Source organism: Vulpes lagopus, chromosome 2 (genome assembly GCF_018345385.1).
Source record: "Vulpes lagopus strain Blue_001 chromosome 2, ASM1834538v1, whole genome shotgun sequence".
NCBI classification, from domain to species: Eukaryota; Metazoa; Chordata; class Mammalia; order Carnivora; family Canidae; genus Vulpes; species Vulpes lagopus.
In genome coordinates, this window is record NC_054825.1 from 63,739,394 (window position 1) to 63,758,981 (window position 19,588).

The window sequence follows — 19,588 nt, forward strand, 5'->3', positions numbered from 1 at the left end:
TAATCATTTGAAAAATATTTACTGACAAGCTATTATGCATAAAGCAGTTTGCCAGTAACTAGAAAAAATATAAAACCAATTGTGTTTCTAATTTCTATACTTTCCGTCTGCATTCATGGCATGGGTAGACATCTTAGTTATATACCTTTTTTTATTTCTCCATGGCACTTGACAAGGCATGTCATACTATTTTCTTAAAAAACTTTGTGACATTAATTTTTCCTTAAACAATTTATAGTCTAGCCAAGGGAACTAGGAACAAATACATGAAAAGTTACATAAGACATAGAGTCTAAAGAGTAGTTCAACACCACAGTATTAAAGATGTCAAAAGATTATGATGAACTATTACCAAATGAGTAATACTATCCTGAGAGTTAGCATGTATTGAACACTTACTATGTGGTAGACATAGTTCTAGGTGTTTTACTTGCTCTAACTCATTTAATCCTCACAACAGTCCTATGAAGTGGGGCTGTTGTTATTACCAGTTTATGAGTGAAGAAATGAGAGCTCAGAGGGATTGCTCAAGATTGTATAGGTATTAAGGGATGAAGCTGGGGTTTTAAGGCAGAAAATTTGTCTTCATTATTTGTGCTCATAACCACTCTGCAATGTTGTAAAGACAATGATGACTTTAGGATGCCTAAGAGGGAAATTTCATGATGGGCTGCTTTGTCAGGGAAGGCTTCAAGAAGAAAGAACAATTTTGACTGAATCTTAAAAGGTAGATAGAATTTGGATTGACAAAGAGAAAGGGGGTAGACCCTATGAGGTTTGGAATGTATTTTGGAGATAGTGAATATAACAAGTTGGAGCAAGAGATTTAGAAAGATGTGTGTTCTAGGTCTAGGCTTGCATATTAACGTACTTCCTATATAGGATGTTAAGAAGTGGCAAAAGGTGCTCTCTGACATCAATATTAGATAAGAGAAATAGATATATTTATGAATAGTATGGCATATGATATAAAAGCAAGGAACAAAAGTAGGACAGAGTGGGGAGTGGCCAGACAGTCTGATGAAGGTAAGGGCTCAGGGAGGCATGGTCTGAAGAATGAGTAGACAAGGGGAAGTACATTTCAGGAATCCAGAAAAGTACATGCAAAGGCAGAGAGGTATGCACAGTAATGTACATTTGGGGAACTACACAAGTTCCATGTTGTTAGGATGTACAAGACTGGCAAGAGGTTGGGGGCTGGGAACCAGATCACACCTGGGGATCATCCTAAAACTCTTGGACTTCAAGTGGTATGTGATGGGAGGTGATTATAATATTTTTAAAAGAGGAAGGATGCTGGATTTGTGTTTTAGAAAGGACTCCTTGGTGGTCGCATGGAGGATGAATTTCAAGAGAGCAAAACAGAGGCAAGATTAGTTTGGAAGAAGGCAGGGAAGAATTAGGCCAGATTAGGAGGGCCTTGAATGCCAAATCAAAGAATTAATTTATTCAACTACTCTGTGTTATGCACATTAAGCACCGTGAACTATATTTTCTTAGGTTAATTCTCACAACAATCGTATAGGTTGGTAGGTAATATTATAACTGTTAAGGAAGCCAAGGCTTGGAGACATTAATTCCACCTGAGGTTGCATAGCCAGAAGTGGCTTTTGTGTATTGCAGGGATCAGTGCAAGGACCAGTCAGTTTTGGGAAAGGACATAATATCCCTAACAGGCAGGAAGAAGTTGAGGGGCAGATGATAAATTCCTCTCCATTTAACATGGTTCATCCCAACCTGTTCTGAACATTTGAGCTCTGTATCTCTACAATGTTAAGAAAAGTGGCTTTTTATAAAACCAGCTGTTTCTTCTCTACAATTAAATTTCATTTTTTTCCCTTTTCACTTGTCAGGTGTTATTTGCCCTTAATGCATAGTTGAGTAGCAATTTGCATGCCTGGCTTTGCCATAAAGCTGTATATCCTTGGCTTTAAAGTGAGTAGTACTTCTTAAATTTGGGGCCAATTACCTCATTAAAAATCAAATGAAACTAAGGACTGTATTTCCAGAAAATAATACACGTATATATATGTATTTATACATATGGACAAATACACATTTATACCTAATTTCAGGAGATTCTTGGACCTCTTAGGGTTCCCAAGTACTTACTACATGCCATGCACTGCCTCATTTAATTTTTATCACACTCCTGTGAGCTATTTCTATTAATGCCTTTTCTACAAATGAAGGATTCAGATTCAGTAACATACCCAACACCCACAAAAGAAGTACCAGTTTCTGGATTTGAATCCAGGTTGATCTGACTCTAGAGCCAAGCTCTTAACCATTCTTTAGTGCTCATTCACTTATCACAGGTGAGGGATGGGGAAGAAAAAGGTTATTTAAAGAAAGATTAAAAAGTTCTGGTTCAGGGGCATCTGGGTGGCTTAGTTGGTTCTGTTCTCCTCGGGTCTGATCTCAGGATAGTGAGCTTAAGCCTTATGTTGGATTCCACACTGATCATGCATCCTGCCTTAAAAAAAAAAAAAGGCAAAAACTTTTGGCTCAGTAACTGGGTTAAAAAAGTCTAAGCTTCTTAAACTATATTAGCAAAAAATTATAAATACAAGTTAATACATCTAGTGAAAAAGAAGACTTCCATTTCCAGCAGTTTCTGTAGCTTTGGAAGGTGCCAGGAAAAGAATGCATTTAATAGCTGAGAAGAAAATCAGGAATAACAAATAAGCAAAATGCATAGGCCTTTTTACTTTTATTGCCATGATTTATCCAAATGCTGTATCTTGTGCATTTTCAGGATTTGGAGTATCGTCTAGATCCAAAGACCAAGGAACTGCCTCACTTGAGAAACCCTGACATACTTGTGGGTGAAAATGACCTCACAGCCCTCAGCTATCTTCATGAACCTGCTGTGCTCCACAATCTCAGAGTCCGCTTTATTGACTCCAAACTTATTTATACATATTGTGGTAAGTATGTCTTGCTGTCTGAGTGGAATGAACTCTGTCCTCTAATGGACATAGCCATGGAAACATTGTGCATGGGGAAAGAAGGCTGCAGTTGGATTTCCTCCTAGGGAGAAGATCACTTCAGAGTTATCAAAAAAAACTTACCGTGTTCATTAGCTAGTTGCATATTGTGCTGAATAAGCTCTTTGAACTTATTGTCATTTTGCTCAGGAAAAAAAGACAGAACCGGGCCCATATTTTGGCTTTTCTTCCTCCTAAAGAAGTTGTCTGCCAAATTCAGTGAGTTTGCCAGTTACTTTCATCTCGTATGAAAACTGTTATTTGAAGAGTAGATGTCCAGAGACTTATCTCTGGTGCAGGTTTGAGAAGTTTAGTGTTCTCTTATTCTCAGTGCAGGACTGACGACTCACAGTAGCTGTTCTTGCGTGCTGCACTGGCCTGGGCCCCAACTTGCTGTGGTATTAGCTGCCAGTGAGCCAGCTCAGCATCCTTTTTCTTTTTCTTAGAAGTGAAGCACTGTGGACTTTTTTGAGTTTTTTCCTTTTCCTTTTCTTGTCTTTCTCTCTTTTTTTTCTTAACCTTCATTTTTCTCTTGTCCCTGGCTCTTCTCTGTGCTGACTTCCTATCTTTCTTTCCCTGATCATTCTCCCCTGGGCTCACGTCTGGGATTTCATTCATTTCCTTCCAAGTCTGTTTACTCCGTGTGACCAACTCAGCCACTCATCATTTCTTCCTTACTCCCCTGCTTTGGACAGAGACAGCTATCTTCTCTTCTTAAAAGAACTTACACATCTTATATCCTTGATACTATTTTCTTCCCTGTCTATGAACCAAATATTTCTCTTTCTCAATTTTCACTTTTCTGTTTGTCTTTTTCTTGCACATACATTACATACATACATCTCAGTGAAGCCTTCCCTGCCTGCCACATCTAAGTCATAAACCCCTTCTCCCCTCCTTAGGTTCCGTCTCCGTTCTCTATTTAATTTTTCTCCTTTTTCCTTTCTACTATCTAACCTATAATATTTTTCTTATCTTGTTAATTGTCTGAATTTCCCACTAGAATATACAATCAATGAGGATAAAGATTTGTCTTTTTTCATTTATTGTTATAAATCTAGCACTCAGAAAAGACTTGATACATACTTGAAGCTATATAAATATTTGTTGAATGAAGGATTTCATTAATATACACCTACTATAAAACTTAAGGAAATACAAAAAAAAGTATAAAAAAGGAAAAATAACTACATGTAATTTACTACTGAAAAATAACCAGTATTATGTTAACACATCCTATATCTATACATATGTGAGAGAGTATAAATAGGTATGAAATTGGAATCAGTCTGTATATACTTTTGTGTCATTTTTTTCCTACAACATTTCATATTCTTTAAAAACATAATTTGTGGTAGTAGTATAATAGTCTGTCATACGGGTCTAACAAAATATTTGGTTACTCTTCCTTTATTATATATTTTGTTTCTACTTTTCACTCTCATGAATAAAAATATGATAAATATCGATAAATATCTTTATGAAAAAAATCTTTGCTTGAATATATGATTTCATTTGGATAAATTTCTAGAAGTGGAATTTTTTATTTAAATATTATGAAAATAGTTTTTATTTTTGAGAGTTTAGATCAGTGTTTAAATGGTGTTTAAGTTAGGTCAAGGTATAACAGGCCCAGAGATGAAGCCTGTAATATAGTTTGATCTTTAACAACTTGTTCAAGATTAATTGAGATTGAAATTTGTGTCAACTGTGGTCACTTTAGCAAGTTTGATATGTCCATTAATATATCATTGACTTCTTTTTTTGCTTTTTTACTCCCCCCCCCCCCCCCCCGCCACAGGTATAGTCCTAGTAGCTATAAATCCTTATGAACAGCTGCCTATTTATGGAGAAGATATTATTAATGCATATAGTGGACAGAATATGGGTGATATGGATCCACATATCTTTGCGGTAGCTGAAGAAGCTTACAAGCAAATGGCCAGGTTGGTGAAAGCTCGATTTATTTTTTCATGACTCTTACTAGATGTGATAATTTCTTCTTTGCTGAGTCACAGTTATTTTAAAATACAGTGAAGAGCAACTGATAAATTATTATTAAATAAACAGCCTTGACTATTTTGGATAGTCTGCATTATTAAAATAACTTCATGTTTATAAAAGGATATGCAGTTTTAAAAACTGCCTTTGAAATCTCCTCCTGATCCTGTGACTATGCAAGGACAGATGTTATGTTTATAGATGAGAGGTCTCAAGGATTTTGTGGTATTAAGTGATGTGCCTACTATCCTTCAGCTAATGAGTGGCAGACTAGAAATAAAAGGCCTAAGTAAAAGAAGAAATCTGTCAGCATCTTAGAGAATTAAGCCTCAAGGAAACTGATTTAATAATGTTACTCTTATGATCTAGAGACCAGTGATCCTGAAGAGCATCAGTAAAATGTCTTTGATATTAACTATGGAAGCCTAACATTTTAAGAGTAGAAAACCAGAGAAAAAAAGCTACTTTCAAGACTAGATCATACTCTTAATAATGTAGTGTAAATCAAAACTGTGGATGTATAGAATAGTATACATTTAACTCATTTCTCCATTCTTCAGGTAAGACTCAGCATATATAAATGTGATGTGGAAAACCCTCAAGCAGTTTATGAAGTGGAGAGAAAAGTAATACTGCAGAAGTTTTATTTTCTCCTTTCCAACCAGGGAGAGTGTTTGTACATAATTGGGCCAGCATGTGACAAAATTTTCGAATTATTTCATTGACAGAGTCCATAGAAGTCATTATGCCCTTTTATTAATAAAATACTATTACTTCTAATAATCGCTAACAGTTATTAATCTCTAACAGTTATTAAGTACTCTATCTGTGCAAGGCACTGCTTAATTGCTTTCCATTTCATTAAGTAATTTTATTCTCATAGCAACCTTCTAAGGTTGGTATTATTATTAATTTTCATTTTACAAATGAGAAAACTTAAGCACTGAGAAGTTATTTAACTTTCCTAAGGCCACATAACTAGGAAGACTAGCTTTCAAATTCCATTAGTCTAACACTATGAAATACTATCATATTAAACATAAAATGACTAAATATAGTTTTGTACTACATAACATGCTGTATTATACCAGATTCTGTTATCAAATGGGAACGAGAGACAAAAATGTAAGAAAAGTTACTTAAAAAAAAAAAAAGATTTGTGAGAGAGAGCGCACATGTGTGCAAGCAGTGGGAGGGGGGCAGTGGGAGAGAATCTTTAAGCAGATGCCTCACTGAGTGTGGAGCTGCACGGGGTGGGGTGGGGGGATTGATCCCATGACCCACGAGATTATGATCTGAACCAAAATGAGAGACACTCAACTGACTGAGCCACCCAAGTGCCCCAGAAATGTTACTTTTTTAAGCTTTTAAATTCCATCTAGCAGTATAATTTTTTAAAAGATTTTATTTATTTATTCATGAGAGACACAGAGAGAAGGCAGAGACGTAGGCAGAGGGAGAAACAGGCTCTCCACAGGAAGCCTGATGTGGGACTCGATCCTGGAACTCTGGGATCACATCCTGAGCTGAAGGCAGAGGCCCAACTGCTGAGCCACCCAGGAGTCCCGGCATAATTTTTTTGAAAGAATTTAAAAATTTATTTATGAGAGACACAGAGAGAGAGCCAGAGGCATAGACAGAGGGAGAAGTAGGCTCCTCACAGGGAGTCCAGTGTGGGACTTGATGCCTGGACCCAGGATCACACCCTGAGCCGAAGATAGACACTCAACCACTGAGCCATCCAGGCATCCCTAAAGGCATAGTTTTCCCCCTAAATTTAGAAAGTCCACCAGTATTTGACTTGTATAGTATTGGAGCATTGCAGTACAATGTTAGCACCACACAAATACAGCCAGAGAACTACTGGGCAGAGAGGGAATTGCATGGAGTGCCAGGACCTAAAAATTGTCTCTGATGAATGTTATACTGCTCATAGAGAATTAGAGGACTTCTTCAAAAATATTGACCTTAAATATGAACGTTTGCTTCTTAGCATTCTTGGTACAGGAAACATGAGACTAGAGTTAGATTTATATGACTATTTCTAGCTTTTCAACCCTAGTTTTACTTTGGTTTCCTAACATTTCCCCCCCTCATCATTCCCCTGTGACTTAGCCAATCAGTGTAATTTCTTTATTAGATTGGCTTATTTCTTTTCCCTTTACTCAGTTTTGTTTTTTTAGGCAATTTTAAAATATGCTTCAGTTTTGATAAATTTACCATTTATATGAAAAAATCTGTACACACAAAATGTGCTGCAGCAGCTAAATAGACCATGTCTTCTAGGCATCCAGATAGGTATTGCAGGATCCTTTCTTGTCACTTTATTCCTCACCAAGTTGAGATGTGTCTTATTTATCAGATGTGAATCCTGGAATTTCACATTATCAGTATTCCCAGAGGCCCTGTACATCTTCAGGGAAGATATAGTCACTTGTTCAGTAGACCTTCACTGAACACCATCCAGACACTGTCCTGGATATGGGGTACAGCAAACAAATGAGACAAAATAGACAAAAATTCTTAACCTCACAAAGTGAGCCATGATAAACAATAAAAATAAATAAGATACACAGTTGTCACATATTAATAAATGCTATTCTGGTAAGTTAAGTCAGGGAAGTAGGTAAGGAATGCTAGTAGAAAGCCTATGTACTAGGCTCAGGGAAAGCCTCATTGTAAAGCTGCCTCCCCTCTTTTTTTTTAAACTGAAAAAAAAAAATCCTAAGCTTGCAAAAAGCTTGGAAAAATGATATACAGAGGTACCATATACCCTACGTACAGTTTCCCTAAATGTTAACATGTTATGTAGCCATAGTCAATCATTGAAACCAAGAAATTCACATTAATATAATATTAAGTGATCTAAAAACCTTGTTTACAGTTCATCATTTCCCCTCTGATGTCCTTTTTCTGGTCTAGGATCCAATCTAGAATTATGTTTTGCACTTAGTTCTATCTCCTTAGGCTCCTGCAATCTAGGACTGTCCATTAGTCCTCTTTTCTTTCATGGCTTGGGCACTTTGGAAGAATACTAGCCAGTTATCTTATAGGCCCTGGGGACACAGCAGTAGAAAAATTAGGCAGACTGTAAAAATCCTTCCTCTCTGGAGAGTTTAAGGTTTTCTCCTGATTAGATTGAGGTTAACAATGCATCTGGGTAAGGAATCTTATAGAAATGATGTGCCCTTCATTATACAGAGGAGATATAAGGTGCCAGTTATTGGGAATGTTAAGTTTGATCACTTGGTTATGGAAGTATCTACTAGATTACTATAATTACTAAACTTTAAATTAATAAGTATATTATGGGAAAATACTTTGAGACCATGCAAACACCTTGTTTCTCATGATACTTTCACTACTAATTTTAACATCCATTGTTGAGTTTTGCCTGCAACAGTTAATACTGTGGTGTTTGTCAAGTGGTCATTTGCTATTTCCATCATTTCTTCTACAGGTATGAATAGTAATTCTACTCGAAGGGAGAATTATTCCTTTTCCCCATTTATTTAGTATTTATTTATTTTTTATTTGTATCAATATAAACTCATAGATATTTTATTTTGTGGATTATTCTCTATTCTCTCATTATTTTGTTCAAACTTTCTCAAATTTGGCCTTTGGGAGCTCTTTCAAGTGTCCCTTCACCTGTCCTCCATTATTTTTTAATTTTTTTCCTTACTTTCTAGCATCATGTAGCTCATTTTCTAATTTCCTTGTTCAACCCTGGAGTCAGCCACTTCTTCAAGGACCCTTGATTCCTTTTTTGAGGGGATGTATACTTAGAAACCAAGATTTGCTGCTAAGTGTGCTCATTATTGCTGGGGCATCATTTCTAAGCTTGGTATACAGACCTAGGAAATAAACATTTCCCCATAGCCTCATCAACAGAATGTGTTGTCTTTTAAAATTTTGCCACACTAACAGGTAAAAAATGGTATCCTAGTTTTGTTTTAAATTGCCTTTCTTTAAATATGAGACAGTTGCATATCTTTCCATACACACTCACACACAAACATATATATGTTTTATGTCTATCTGTATATATATTAAGAAACATTAGTTCATATTGATACTTCCAGTTAAACACCACAGTTTTAATTTTTGCTTTCCCTTTTTCCTTTTATCTCCTTTCTTTGTTCTTGAGAAACCTGGCTCTTATTATCCACAGTATATTTACTTCTTTGCTGAATATTCATAAAGTAGTTTCAGAAATAATAACCCACACTCCTGTGAAAAGCAAATTTACCACTCAAGTACAATATTTGTGTCCAATTCATTTTGTCTTTAGCCTTATGGAATATAGTTAAAGTTCTGATTTCCAAAGTTACTTAATTTCTTATCTTACCCACTTTTTTAAAACATATTTTATTTATTTATTTTTAAAAATTTATTCATGAGAGGCACAGAGAGAGAGAGAGAGAGAGAGGCAGAGACACAGGCAGAGGGAGAAGCAGGCTCCACGCAGGGAGCCCGACATGGGACTTGATTCCGGGTCTCCAGGATCATACCCTGGGCCAAAAGCAGCGCTAAACTGCTGGACCACCGGGGCTGCCCATTATCTTACCCACTTTATTAGTTTATTTACCCACTTTCTCGTAAGTGGTCATTTAGATTGTTTTCAACATTCTGCAACTATAAAAAATGCTGTAATAAGTAACCTTGTACATATGTATTTCTGTATTTTTAGAAAGTAGCTTCAAGTAAGTTGCTAAAAGTGGTATTGCTAGGTCAAAATGTAGCTGTAAATGTAGTTTTGTAGGTATTACCAAATTCCCTCTAGAAGAGTTGTACTGGTTTGTATTTCTGCCACAATTGTTCTAGAGTCCCTTCTTTTTCATAGCCTCATCAACAAAAAATGTGTAGTCTTTCTTTCTTAATTCTTCACTCTCCAGTGGTATCTCAATATTGTTTTCATTTGTATTTCTTTAAATATGAGTGAGTCTAAGCATCTTTTCATATATTTAAGAACCATTTTATTAATGTGTTTGTTTCTTAATGGTGAATTGTCCATTCATGTGTGTTTCAATTTTTCTATTGTGTTTTTAGTCCTTTGATCCCAAATGTGAAGAGTTTTAAAAGATATATTAAGGATATTAGTTAGCCCTTTGACTATGGTATATATTACAAATATCCCCCCCCCCATGTATAACTTTTCTTTACATTTTGTTTTGCTGTCTTTTTTTAAAACCTTTTATTTATTCATTCATGAGAGACACACACAGAGAGGCAAGAGATGTAGGCAGAAGGAGAAGTAGGCTCCCTGTGGGAAGCATGATTCAGGACTCAGTCCCAGGACCCCGGGATCACGAATTGAGCCAAAGGCAGACACTCAACCACTGAGTTACCCAGGTGTTTCTATGCTGTTTTTTTTTCTGATGCAGAATTATCAGTCTTTTTTTTTTTTTTTTTATTACTCTGGATGTTAAGTCATTGTTAAAAACCTTACCCTATACCAGGGTAGAAGAATTCATTCATTCATATTTTCTTATAGTCTTTGTATTATTTTATAATGTACCTTTAGATCCCTGATTCCATTGAAGTTTATTCTTTTGTATGATATGAGATATGAATCTAAATTTATGTTTTATCCAAATGGCTATCTAGTTATCCCAGCATCACTTATTAAGACCCATTTTGTCCCAATTATTTTCAGATGCTGCTTAGCATATCCTAGGTTTTCTCATATTTTTGGGTCAATTTCTTGGCTCTGTTCTTTGACCTCCCTTTATTCATGTCCCAGTACCACACTGTTTTAATTATAGTGGTTTTATAGTATTATTTTTGAGTGGGCTCCATGCCCAATGTGGAGCCCAGTGTGGGGCTTGAACTCACAGGCCCAAGATCAAGACCTGAGCTGCAATTAAGAATCATAGAATAAGGGGCATCAGGGGGCTCAGTGGTTGAGCATCTGCCTTCGGCTCAGGTTGTGATCCTGAGTCCTGGGATCGAGTCTCGCATCAGGCTCCCTGCAGGGAGACTGCTTCTCCCTCTGCCTATGTCTCTGCCTCTCTCTCTGTCTCTCATGAATAAATATATAAAATCTTAAAAAAAAAAAAAAAGAATCAGAGACTTAAACTACTAAGCCACTCAGGCACCCGTTTATAGTATTTTTTAATGTTTGGTATCATTAAACTCTCTCATAGTTTGTTCTTTTTCATTATTTTCCTGGGCATCCTCAGAGGTTTGTTTTTCCTTAGTGACTTTGATAACCAAACTTATCTAACTCCATAAAAAATAAAGCTGTCTTTTGAGTAATAACATGAAGAAAAAGATAAAGCAAGTAATTTACATATCTGAGGAAGAATATTCCAGGCAGAGAGATCATCAGCTGCAAGGACCCTAAAAGGCCATGTGGGGTATCATAGCAAATTTGACTTCTCTGGGTGTGAATTTGGAGCAGAGGAATGGCCTGATCTTGCAGCTATGATAAAAATCGACCGTAAATTGCTGCCAAAAATGCATATCGTGAATCTAATCAGGAGGAAACACTAGAAAAACTGAAAATGAGGAGCATTCCACAAAATATCTGTACATACTCTTCAAAATTACAAAAGTAAAAAAAGTCAAAGGCTAAGGAACTGTTTATGATTAAAGGATATGAATGATACATGCCAATTAAAATGAATATTCTGAATTGAATCCTTGATAAGGGAGGGAAGGTAATGATGTAGGGAACATTGCTGTATGATTGGTAAAATTGTAATACAGACTGTGGACTAAATAATACTGTTATATCAATGTTACATTTCCTGATTTTGATTACTGTAGATATGTAAAAGCGCATCACTGTTCTGAGGAAATATAGTACTCTAAAATTATATAGGAGGCATCATGTCTGTAACCCACTCTTAAATATTTCAGAAAATATGAAAATAAGAGAAACAGAGGTGTTAAGAAAACAAACAGGCAAAACCTAAACAATTGGTGAATCTGAGTAAAGCATATAGGTGAGTTCAGTTTACAGGTTTTGCAAACAAAAGCAAAAATTAAAAGAAACGGTTGATAGTGGGACAAGGGGAGAATCCAGGAGATTAGTTAGGAGGTATTTGTATTGATCCAAGCAAGAAATAGTGATTGTCTAGTTGAAAAAGATATTAATGGAGAAAATAAAAGTAGATGAATGGATTCTGGATATATTTTTAAGAAAGAATGGACAGAGGCTTACTTATGTGAGTGTATGAGAGAAAAAGAGAATCAGAGATGGCGGCAAGGTATTTGGTCTGAGCACCTGAAAGATGGGAGTTGCTATTTATTGACAGACACAGAAGACATTGAAGGAAGAGCAGGTTGTATACGTGGGTTGGAGTATGGGAGAAGAAAGAGTTGGAGTTTCATTTTAGTTATCTATCCTCTAAGCAAAGCTGACACAAGTGATTCTTCCCCAGTAAATTTCCTGGAAACCAGGAGATGTATGTGATGTCCTTCATAGATCTCTGCACTAACCTTGGTTAAGCCATCTAACCTCTTTATATTATTATTTTCCCCAACAAGGGAGAAATAATACCTGTCATGCATACTTCACAGGTGAAAATTATACTAGATGTTAAACATAAAAGCACTCTGGGGACGCCTGGTTGGGTCAGTGGTTGAGCCTCTGCATTTGGGTCAGGTCATGGTCCTGGGATCCAGTCCTGCATAGAGCTCCTTGCAGTGAGCCTGATTCTCCCTCTGCCTATGTCTCTGACTCTGTGTGTCTCTCATGAATAAATAATTAAAATCTTAAAATAAAAATAAAAGCATTCTGAACAGCATAACATAGAGACTTATTGAATCACTATGTTGTACACCTGAAATGAATATATATGAAATATATAAATATGAATCTAACATTTTAAGTAAAAAATTTGAAAAGTATGCAGTTTTAAAAATGCGAAGTATTTAAATATAGGCTGTTACTGTCCTCAGTCATTGTTACGAAGTCTTATGTCTGCATTCTCTTTTCATCTACTTTAGCCTCTCATCTGGTTTATTATTCTTGACTGCTTATTGCTAGGGCTTTTCTTAGGGTGACTCCTTCTTTCATTTGGCTAGGCAGTCTCTGAATGCTTCACTGTGCTGAGGCTCATTGGCCTGCTGGCTGTTATAGATTATAAAATCTCTCCTGCTACCAACAGTGAGTTGGCTGCCCCGTGGTACCGAGTATCCCATTTATGCAAATAAACTTGAAGATTACTTCAATATCTACTACTTGATGAGGATTTTTATGTATGATATATAAAGGTGGATTAACTTCTATTAATTAATAGCTAGAATGTTTAGATGCCTGTTGTGTGCAAGCATGGTGTCAGGCATGTTACCTCTAATTTTCATTATATCCCTGGGAGCAGACATCATCACCTGTGTTTTACAGGTGAGGAAACTGAGGAAAATAACTTGTTCAGGTTATTATGCTAATAAATAGTATCTGGGAGCTGAGATGTAGTTGTAGCTTTGAGACTCCAAATCTTTTCTTCTTTGTCATTTCTTTTTCTTTTTTTCAACCATATTCCCCTATTCTGAGACATCTATTCCCTCAAATTAACATTGCATACTTATATTTATGCACATTTTATTCAGCCTAGACTGTGCTCTTTTATCCTTATTTATTTATTATTTATTTTCCATGACTCCACTAAGTTTTACTTTGAGACTACCTCAGCACCTGGTATATGATTGTTCTTTAGAATTCTTCAAAATATGAATTTGGCACTTAATGGATGCTAGCTATCCCATAAGGTTGTCGAAGGAATAAACCATAGTAAATATAAGTCTATAAAAGTTCTAAACATATATAACTGGGTATTTCTGTTATGGCATCTTTATATTAATCTTACAGGCTCCTTAGTGATAGAACAGAGAAGTCAATTTGACCTGAGAAGATTTGATAGTCATGTGACCACTTCCTCAGCAGGAACTGACTGGCCTTTAGCATGTATCTCTAGGGAATGTTTCTTTTCATTTCCTGAATAGTCTCTCTGCCTCTCTAAAGCACAGCTTTCACCAGTCTGCCAGCACATTGTTTTATAGGAAATATTTAACTTGAAAAATAATACTAAATATTGTCATTGTGAATTTATTATCTAATGTCCACTTTAGAATCTAAATTTTTTCTTCTTGAATGGATGGAGCTAGAGAGAATAATGCTTAGCAAGATATGTGGAATTTAAGAAATAAAAAAAAAATAAAGGGGAAAAGAAGAGAGAAAGACAAAGCAAGAAACAGAGTCTTAACTATATAAAGAACAAATGGATGGTTACCTGAGGGGTGGGGATGGGGAAATGGGTTAAATAGGTGATGGAGATTAAGGAGTAAATTTGTGATGAGCACAGGGTGATGTATAGAACTGTTGAGTCACTATATCATACACCTGAAACTAATATAACACTGTGCGTTAACTAACTGGAATTAAAATAAAAACTAAAAATCTTTTCTTCTTGACATTGATCAAAAGCAGAAATCATGAAAACACAGCATAGCAGCTTGATTTTGATGAGTGATAATGATGTAGAAAAACTTAATGCCTCTTAACAAAAGAGATAGGGATTACAGTCTCAAGTGAAGCCACATTTTCAAGTCATCACAGTAAAAACACAGCTTTTGAAGAAAGCCTTTTATCACATGAACTTAATATTTTTTCCTTTTAACAAGGGATCAAATAGGAAGAAGCAATGCTGGATTTCAGATTGATTGCAAAAAAGTAAAACTCTAGATTTTGTTTCATGCAAACATGTTCACTTATAAACTAAATACTAGATGTAGGTGCTTGTATGCTTAAGTAAGGTAAACAGCAGCACCCAGTAGGTGGTTATCAGAGAGTCAATATTAACATGGGTCGGGTGGCCTGGGTGGCTCAGCAGTTTAGTGCCACCTTCGGCCCCCGGTGTGATCCTGGAGACCTGGGATCAAGTTCCACGTTGGGCTCCCTGCATGAAGCCTGCTTGTCCCTCTGCCTGTGTCTCTGCTTCTCTCTCTCTCTCTCTCTGTGTGTGTGTCTCTCGTGAATAAGTAAGTAAATAAAATCTTTAAAAAAATACATCAACATGGGTGGAAATTTAAATTGTGTTCCACATGAGTCAGATCTGAGATTGGCATTACTTAGTTTAATCATGAATGACCAGGATGTGAATGAAAAGTATGCTCATTAAATTTGCAGGGAGCAAGTTGATGGTCTTAGAAAATATGAATAGTATTCGGTATGACTATGATGAGCTAGAGAGATCACATTTTTTTTAAACGGTAAAGTTCAGAAGGAAAATCTGTAAAAGAATACACCTGATGCAAAATAAAAACTTAGTAGGTATAAGAAAAGGCTGGATAGAACAAATAGATACAGATAGAGAGACTGAATATATACAGGTACTAAGAACCAAAGGAGGAAAATGGACTAAAGTGTAACTCCTTGCTTTCATCAACCTAGAGCAGATATTCTGTTCTTGAATAATTTTTTCCTGATGTTTCAGGTGCTTCTACATAGTTTAGTTCCTAGTGCATTCTTCCCATACAACCTAGTTTTCTCCTTATCATCATGTAAAAATCAATGAAAGCATCACCTTTTCAAGAAAGCATTTCCTGACATCTCTTCCTCACATCTACCAATTCCATATCCTTCCTTGTTTCATAGTATCCTGGTTAGACTTCCTTTTTAAGCCATTACTTCACTCCATTTTTAACTTTACTTTCAGTCTCTTTCAATAGGCTATGACCTCAGTCTTTTATCTTCATAAAATGGTAGGTACGTTGTGACTGTTCATTACATGTTGAATGAATGAATGAAGCCATATTTTTAGGTGGGGGCTTTTAGTTCACATCAGAGCCTCTGGAACCACCATTGATAAACAGGTCAGAAGGGCTTACCTCCAAGGCACCCAGTATCCAGGTATTTAGGATTACTGGAGGGACGCCTGAGTGGCTCAGCGGTTGAGCGTCTGCCTTTGGCTCAAGGCGTGATCCTGAAGTTCCAGGATCGAGTCCCATATCGGGCTCCCTGCATGGAGCCTGCTTCTCCCTCTACCTATCTCTGCTTCTCTTTCTGTGTCTCTCATGAATACATCAATAAAATCTTAAAAAAAAAAAAAAAGGATTACTGTAGATGAGAGAGAATCTCAAGATTCTCTTGAGAGAATTGGCCAGAAATCATAAATGTTTGGTTCATGCGTCCTTAAGATGGTCCAGATTGATCTGTCCATGATGAAGAGTAGAGAATCTCTCTTCTTTAACTTGGTTTTATCAGGCTTTTGAAATGATAGCTATATCCCAAAAGTAATAGAAGTTCTTTCTTGTAATATAAGAAAAGAATACCTGAAGGAGTATAAATATTGGCTGATCAGATAAGCAAAATTTCAAAGAACAGTAAATTATTATTTATATATATGTAACCACCTAAAGCTCACAGATCAAATGAATAGAAGATAGTAGACTCTGGTATTCATCTTGAACCATAAATTAATTTTTTTAATTCAAGTATAATTAACATACAGTACTAGATTAGTTTTAGGTTTACAATATAATGATTTCAACAATTCTGTACATTACTCAGTGCTCATTATGATAAGTGTACTATTAATCCCCTTCACCTATTTAACCCCCACCTACCTCCCCCCTTGTAATCACCATTTTGTTCTCTGTATTTAAAAGTAAGTTTTTCTGTTTGTCTTTATTCCTTTGTTCCTTTTTATTTTGTTTCCTGAATTCCACATGTGAACAAAATCATGGTACTTGTCTTTCTCTGATTGATTTATTTCACTTAGCATTATGCCTTTTAAGTCCATCCATGTTGCAAATGGCAAGATCCTGTTCTTTTTATGGCTGAGTAACATTCCATAGTGTATATATACTGCATCTTTATTCATTCATCTGTGGATGGGCATTTGGGTTATTTCCATAACTTGGCTATTATAAATAATGCTGCAATAAACATAGGAGTAAATATATCTATTTATTTATATTTGTCTATCTCTATTCAGATTAGTGTTTTCATTTTCTTTGGTTAAATATCCAGTAGTGGAGTTTTTGGGTGATTCTATTTTTAACTTTTTGAGGAACTCCATATTTCTTTCCACAAATGAAAACCATACCAGATAGCGTCCTCACCAGTGATACATGAAGGTTCCTTTTCTTCTACATCCTTGCCAATGCTTATTTCTTGTGTTTTTGATTTTAGCCATTCTGACAAGTGTGAGGTGATATCTCATTGTATATTTTTTTAGACTTTATTAATGAGAGAAAAAGAGAGACAGAGGCAGGGGGAGAAGCAGGCTCCCTTTGGAGAGCCTGATGCGGGACTTGATCCCAGGACCCCAAGGATAATGACCTGAGCCAAAGGCTCAACCACTGTGCCACCCAGGTGCCCCTCTCATTGTAGTTTCGATTTACATTTCCCTGATGATGATGATGATAAGCATATTTTCACTTGTCTGTTGACCATCTGGATGTCTTCTTTGAAAAAAATGTCTATTTGTGGCTTCTGACAAATAGCCAGATTATTTTTATTTTTTTTTTTTTAATTTTTTTTATTTATGATAGTCACAGAGAGAGAGAGAGAGAGGCAGAGACACAGGCAGAGGGAGAAGCAGGCTCCATGCACCAGGAGCCCGATGTGGGATTCGATCCCAGGTCTCCAGGATCGCGCCCTGGGCCAAAGGCAGGCGCCAAACCGCTGCGCCACCCAGGGATCCCGCCAGATTATTTTTAAATTGGATTATTTGGAGGGTTTTGATGGTGATTTTTAAATTGGATTATTTGAAGGGTTTTGGTAGTGAGTTGTGTAAGTTCTTTAAATAATTTCTATATTAACCCCTTATTGGATATATCACTTGCAAATCTCTTCTTTCATTCAGTAGGTTGTCTTTTTTGTTTTGTTGTGCAAAAGTTTTTTCTTTTGACAAATGAAAATTGTTTAATTTTGCTTTTGTTTCCCCTGCCAAAGGAGGCATATCTAGAAAAATATTTTTAAGGCTGATGTCATAGGGATTATTGCCTATGCTCTCTTCTAGAAATTTTTGGGCTTCAGGTCTCACATTTAAGTCTTTAATCCATTTTGAATTTATTTTTGTGTGTAATATAAGCAAGTGTGAACCATAAAATTTTTATCCTAGTTGTTTTTCTGTTTTCTCCTCATCTTTGTCATACTCTTTTTGTTCTGCCTTTGTGTGTCTTTATTATCTGTTGTCCTTCTCTCATCTGTGTCTCTGCTTGGCTCCCCATTTCCAACTATCTCTGCTCTTGTTCTGTCTTTTTGGCATTTCTTCCTATGGCTACATAGAACTGGAAAACATTTTGAAGATTTTATTGTATCTTTTTATGAAATCTTTTTATAAAGATTTCTACTTCCCGGGCAGCTCCGGTGGCGCAGCGGTTTAGCGCCGCCTGCAGCCTGGGGTGTGGTCCTGGAGACCCGGGATCAAGTCCCACATCGGGCTCCCTGAAGCATGGAGCCTGCTTCTCCCTCTGCCTCTCTCTCTCTCTCTCTCTCTCTCTCTGAATAAATAAATAAAATCTGAAAAAAAAATAAAAAAAGATTTCTGCTTCCTATGTTTGAGCTAAAAGCATGTGAATTGATTATTTTACATTTTTACTCTTTGTAACCCTTTATTGATTTTGGCCATCTTAAATTCAGGAGTCTTCCAGAGGAGAAATGTTGCCCATTTCAAATATGGCCACTCAAGACCACCTGAGTATCTGTGGGCCTGTCCTTTTCCAATTGTTCTTGGTTCCAAGAGTTTACCCTGGCTTAGAGTGCAAACTATTGTCCATCCAGCATCTGAAAAATCAATTCCAGAGTTAGACATTTAGATTGTAATACTTTAGAATTTGAGTAGGACTTTGGGTACTCTTTAATCTTAAAGATGAGAAAACCGTGGAGCAGAGAGGTCATACAAACTACTCAAAGCTGTGTAGTCTTTAATATTTTTCTTCTTCCATATATCATAGGAAAGGGCTATATGAATTTTTATATTTTTTGATACAACATCTTGATATTAAGACTTGAAATAGCCTTTTAAAGGCGGTACAGTGTTGTTGTTTTTTAAAAGATTTTATTTTATTTATTTGAGACAAAGAGAACATGAATGCAGAGAGAAGGGCAGAGGGAGAGGAAGAGCAAGAACCTGACTCCCCACTGAGCAGTGAACCCACTGTGGAGCTTGATCCCAGAACGCACTGTGGGGCTCAATGCCTGAGATCATGACCTGGGCTGAAGGCAGACACATAAGTGACTGAGCCACCCAGGCACCTAAGCGCAGCACAATTTAAATACTGGTTCCCATTAATATTTCCATCAGACTAGTGGAAGTCTCCTTACGTCTTTTGCTGTTGGAAGGAGTGGTGTTACACAGGGCATAGTGACAGAACTGATCATGCAGGAATTAGGAAGAGATGATTTTTTTTAATCATTTGGTAGAAGGGAATCCAAAACTACTGATCACTGCTTGATTAATATATAGAAAAAGGTGAATTCTGAGGACTTTTTTTTTTTTTAAGATTTTATTTATTTGAGTGAGAGAAAGAGAGCATGAGTGAGGTGAGGGGCAGAGGGAAAAAGCAGACTCCTTACTAAGCCCAATGTGGGGTTCAACCCTGGGACCCTGTGATCTTGGCCTGAGCCAAAGGCAGAT

The 19,588-nt window shown here is 36.4% G+C and overlaps 1 protein-coding gene across 7 annotated transcripts in view; it reads left to right on the plus strand.

Annotated features, from left to right (window-relative positions):
- MYO5A (myosin VA) overlaps positions 1-19,588 on the plus strand; it is a 198,999-nt gene that overhangs the window by 64,605 nt on the left and 114,806 nt on the right. For all 7 annotated transcript variants that reach the window (XM_041743414.1, XM_041743415.1, XM_041743416.1 and 4 more), the window contains exons 3-4: positions 2,759-2,930; positions 4,792-4,936. In XM_041743414.1, coding sequence (XP_041599348.1) covers positions 2,759-2,930; positions 4,792-4,936 — 317 coding nt within the window. The remainder of the gene's footprint in view (positions 1-2,758; positions 2,931-4,791; positions 4,937-19,588) is intronic.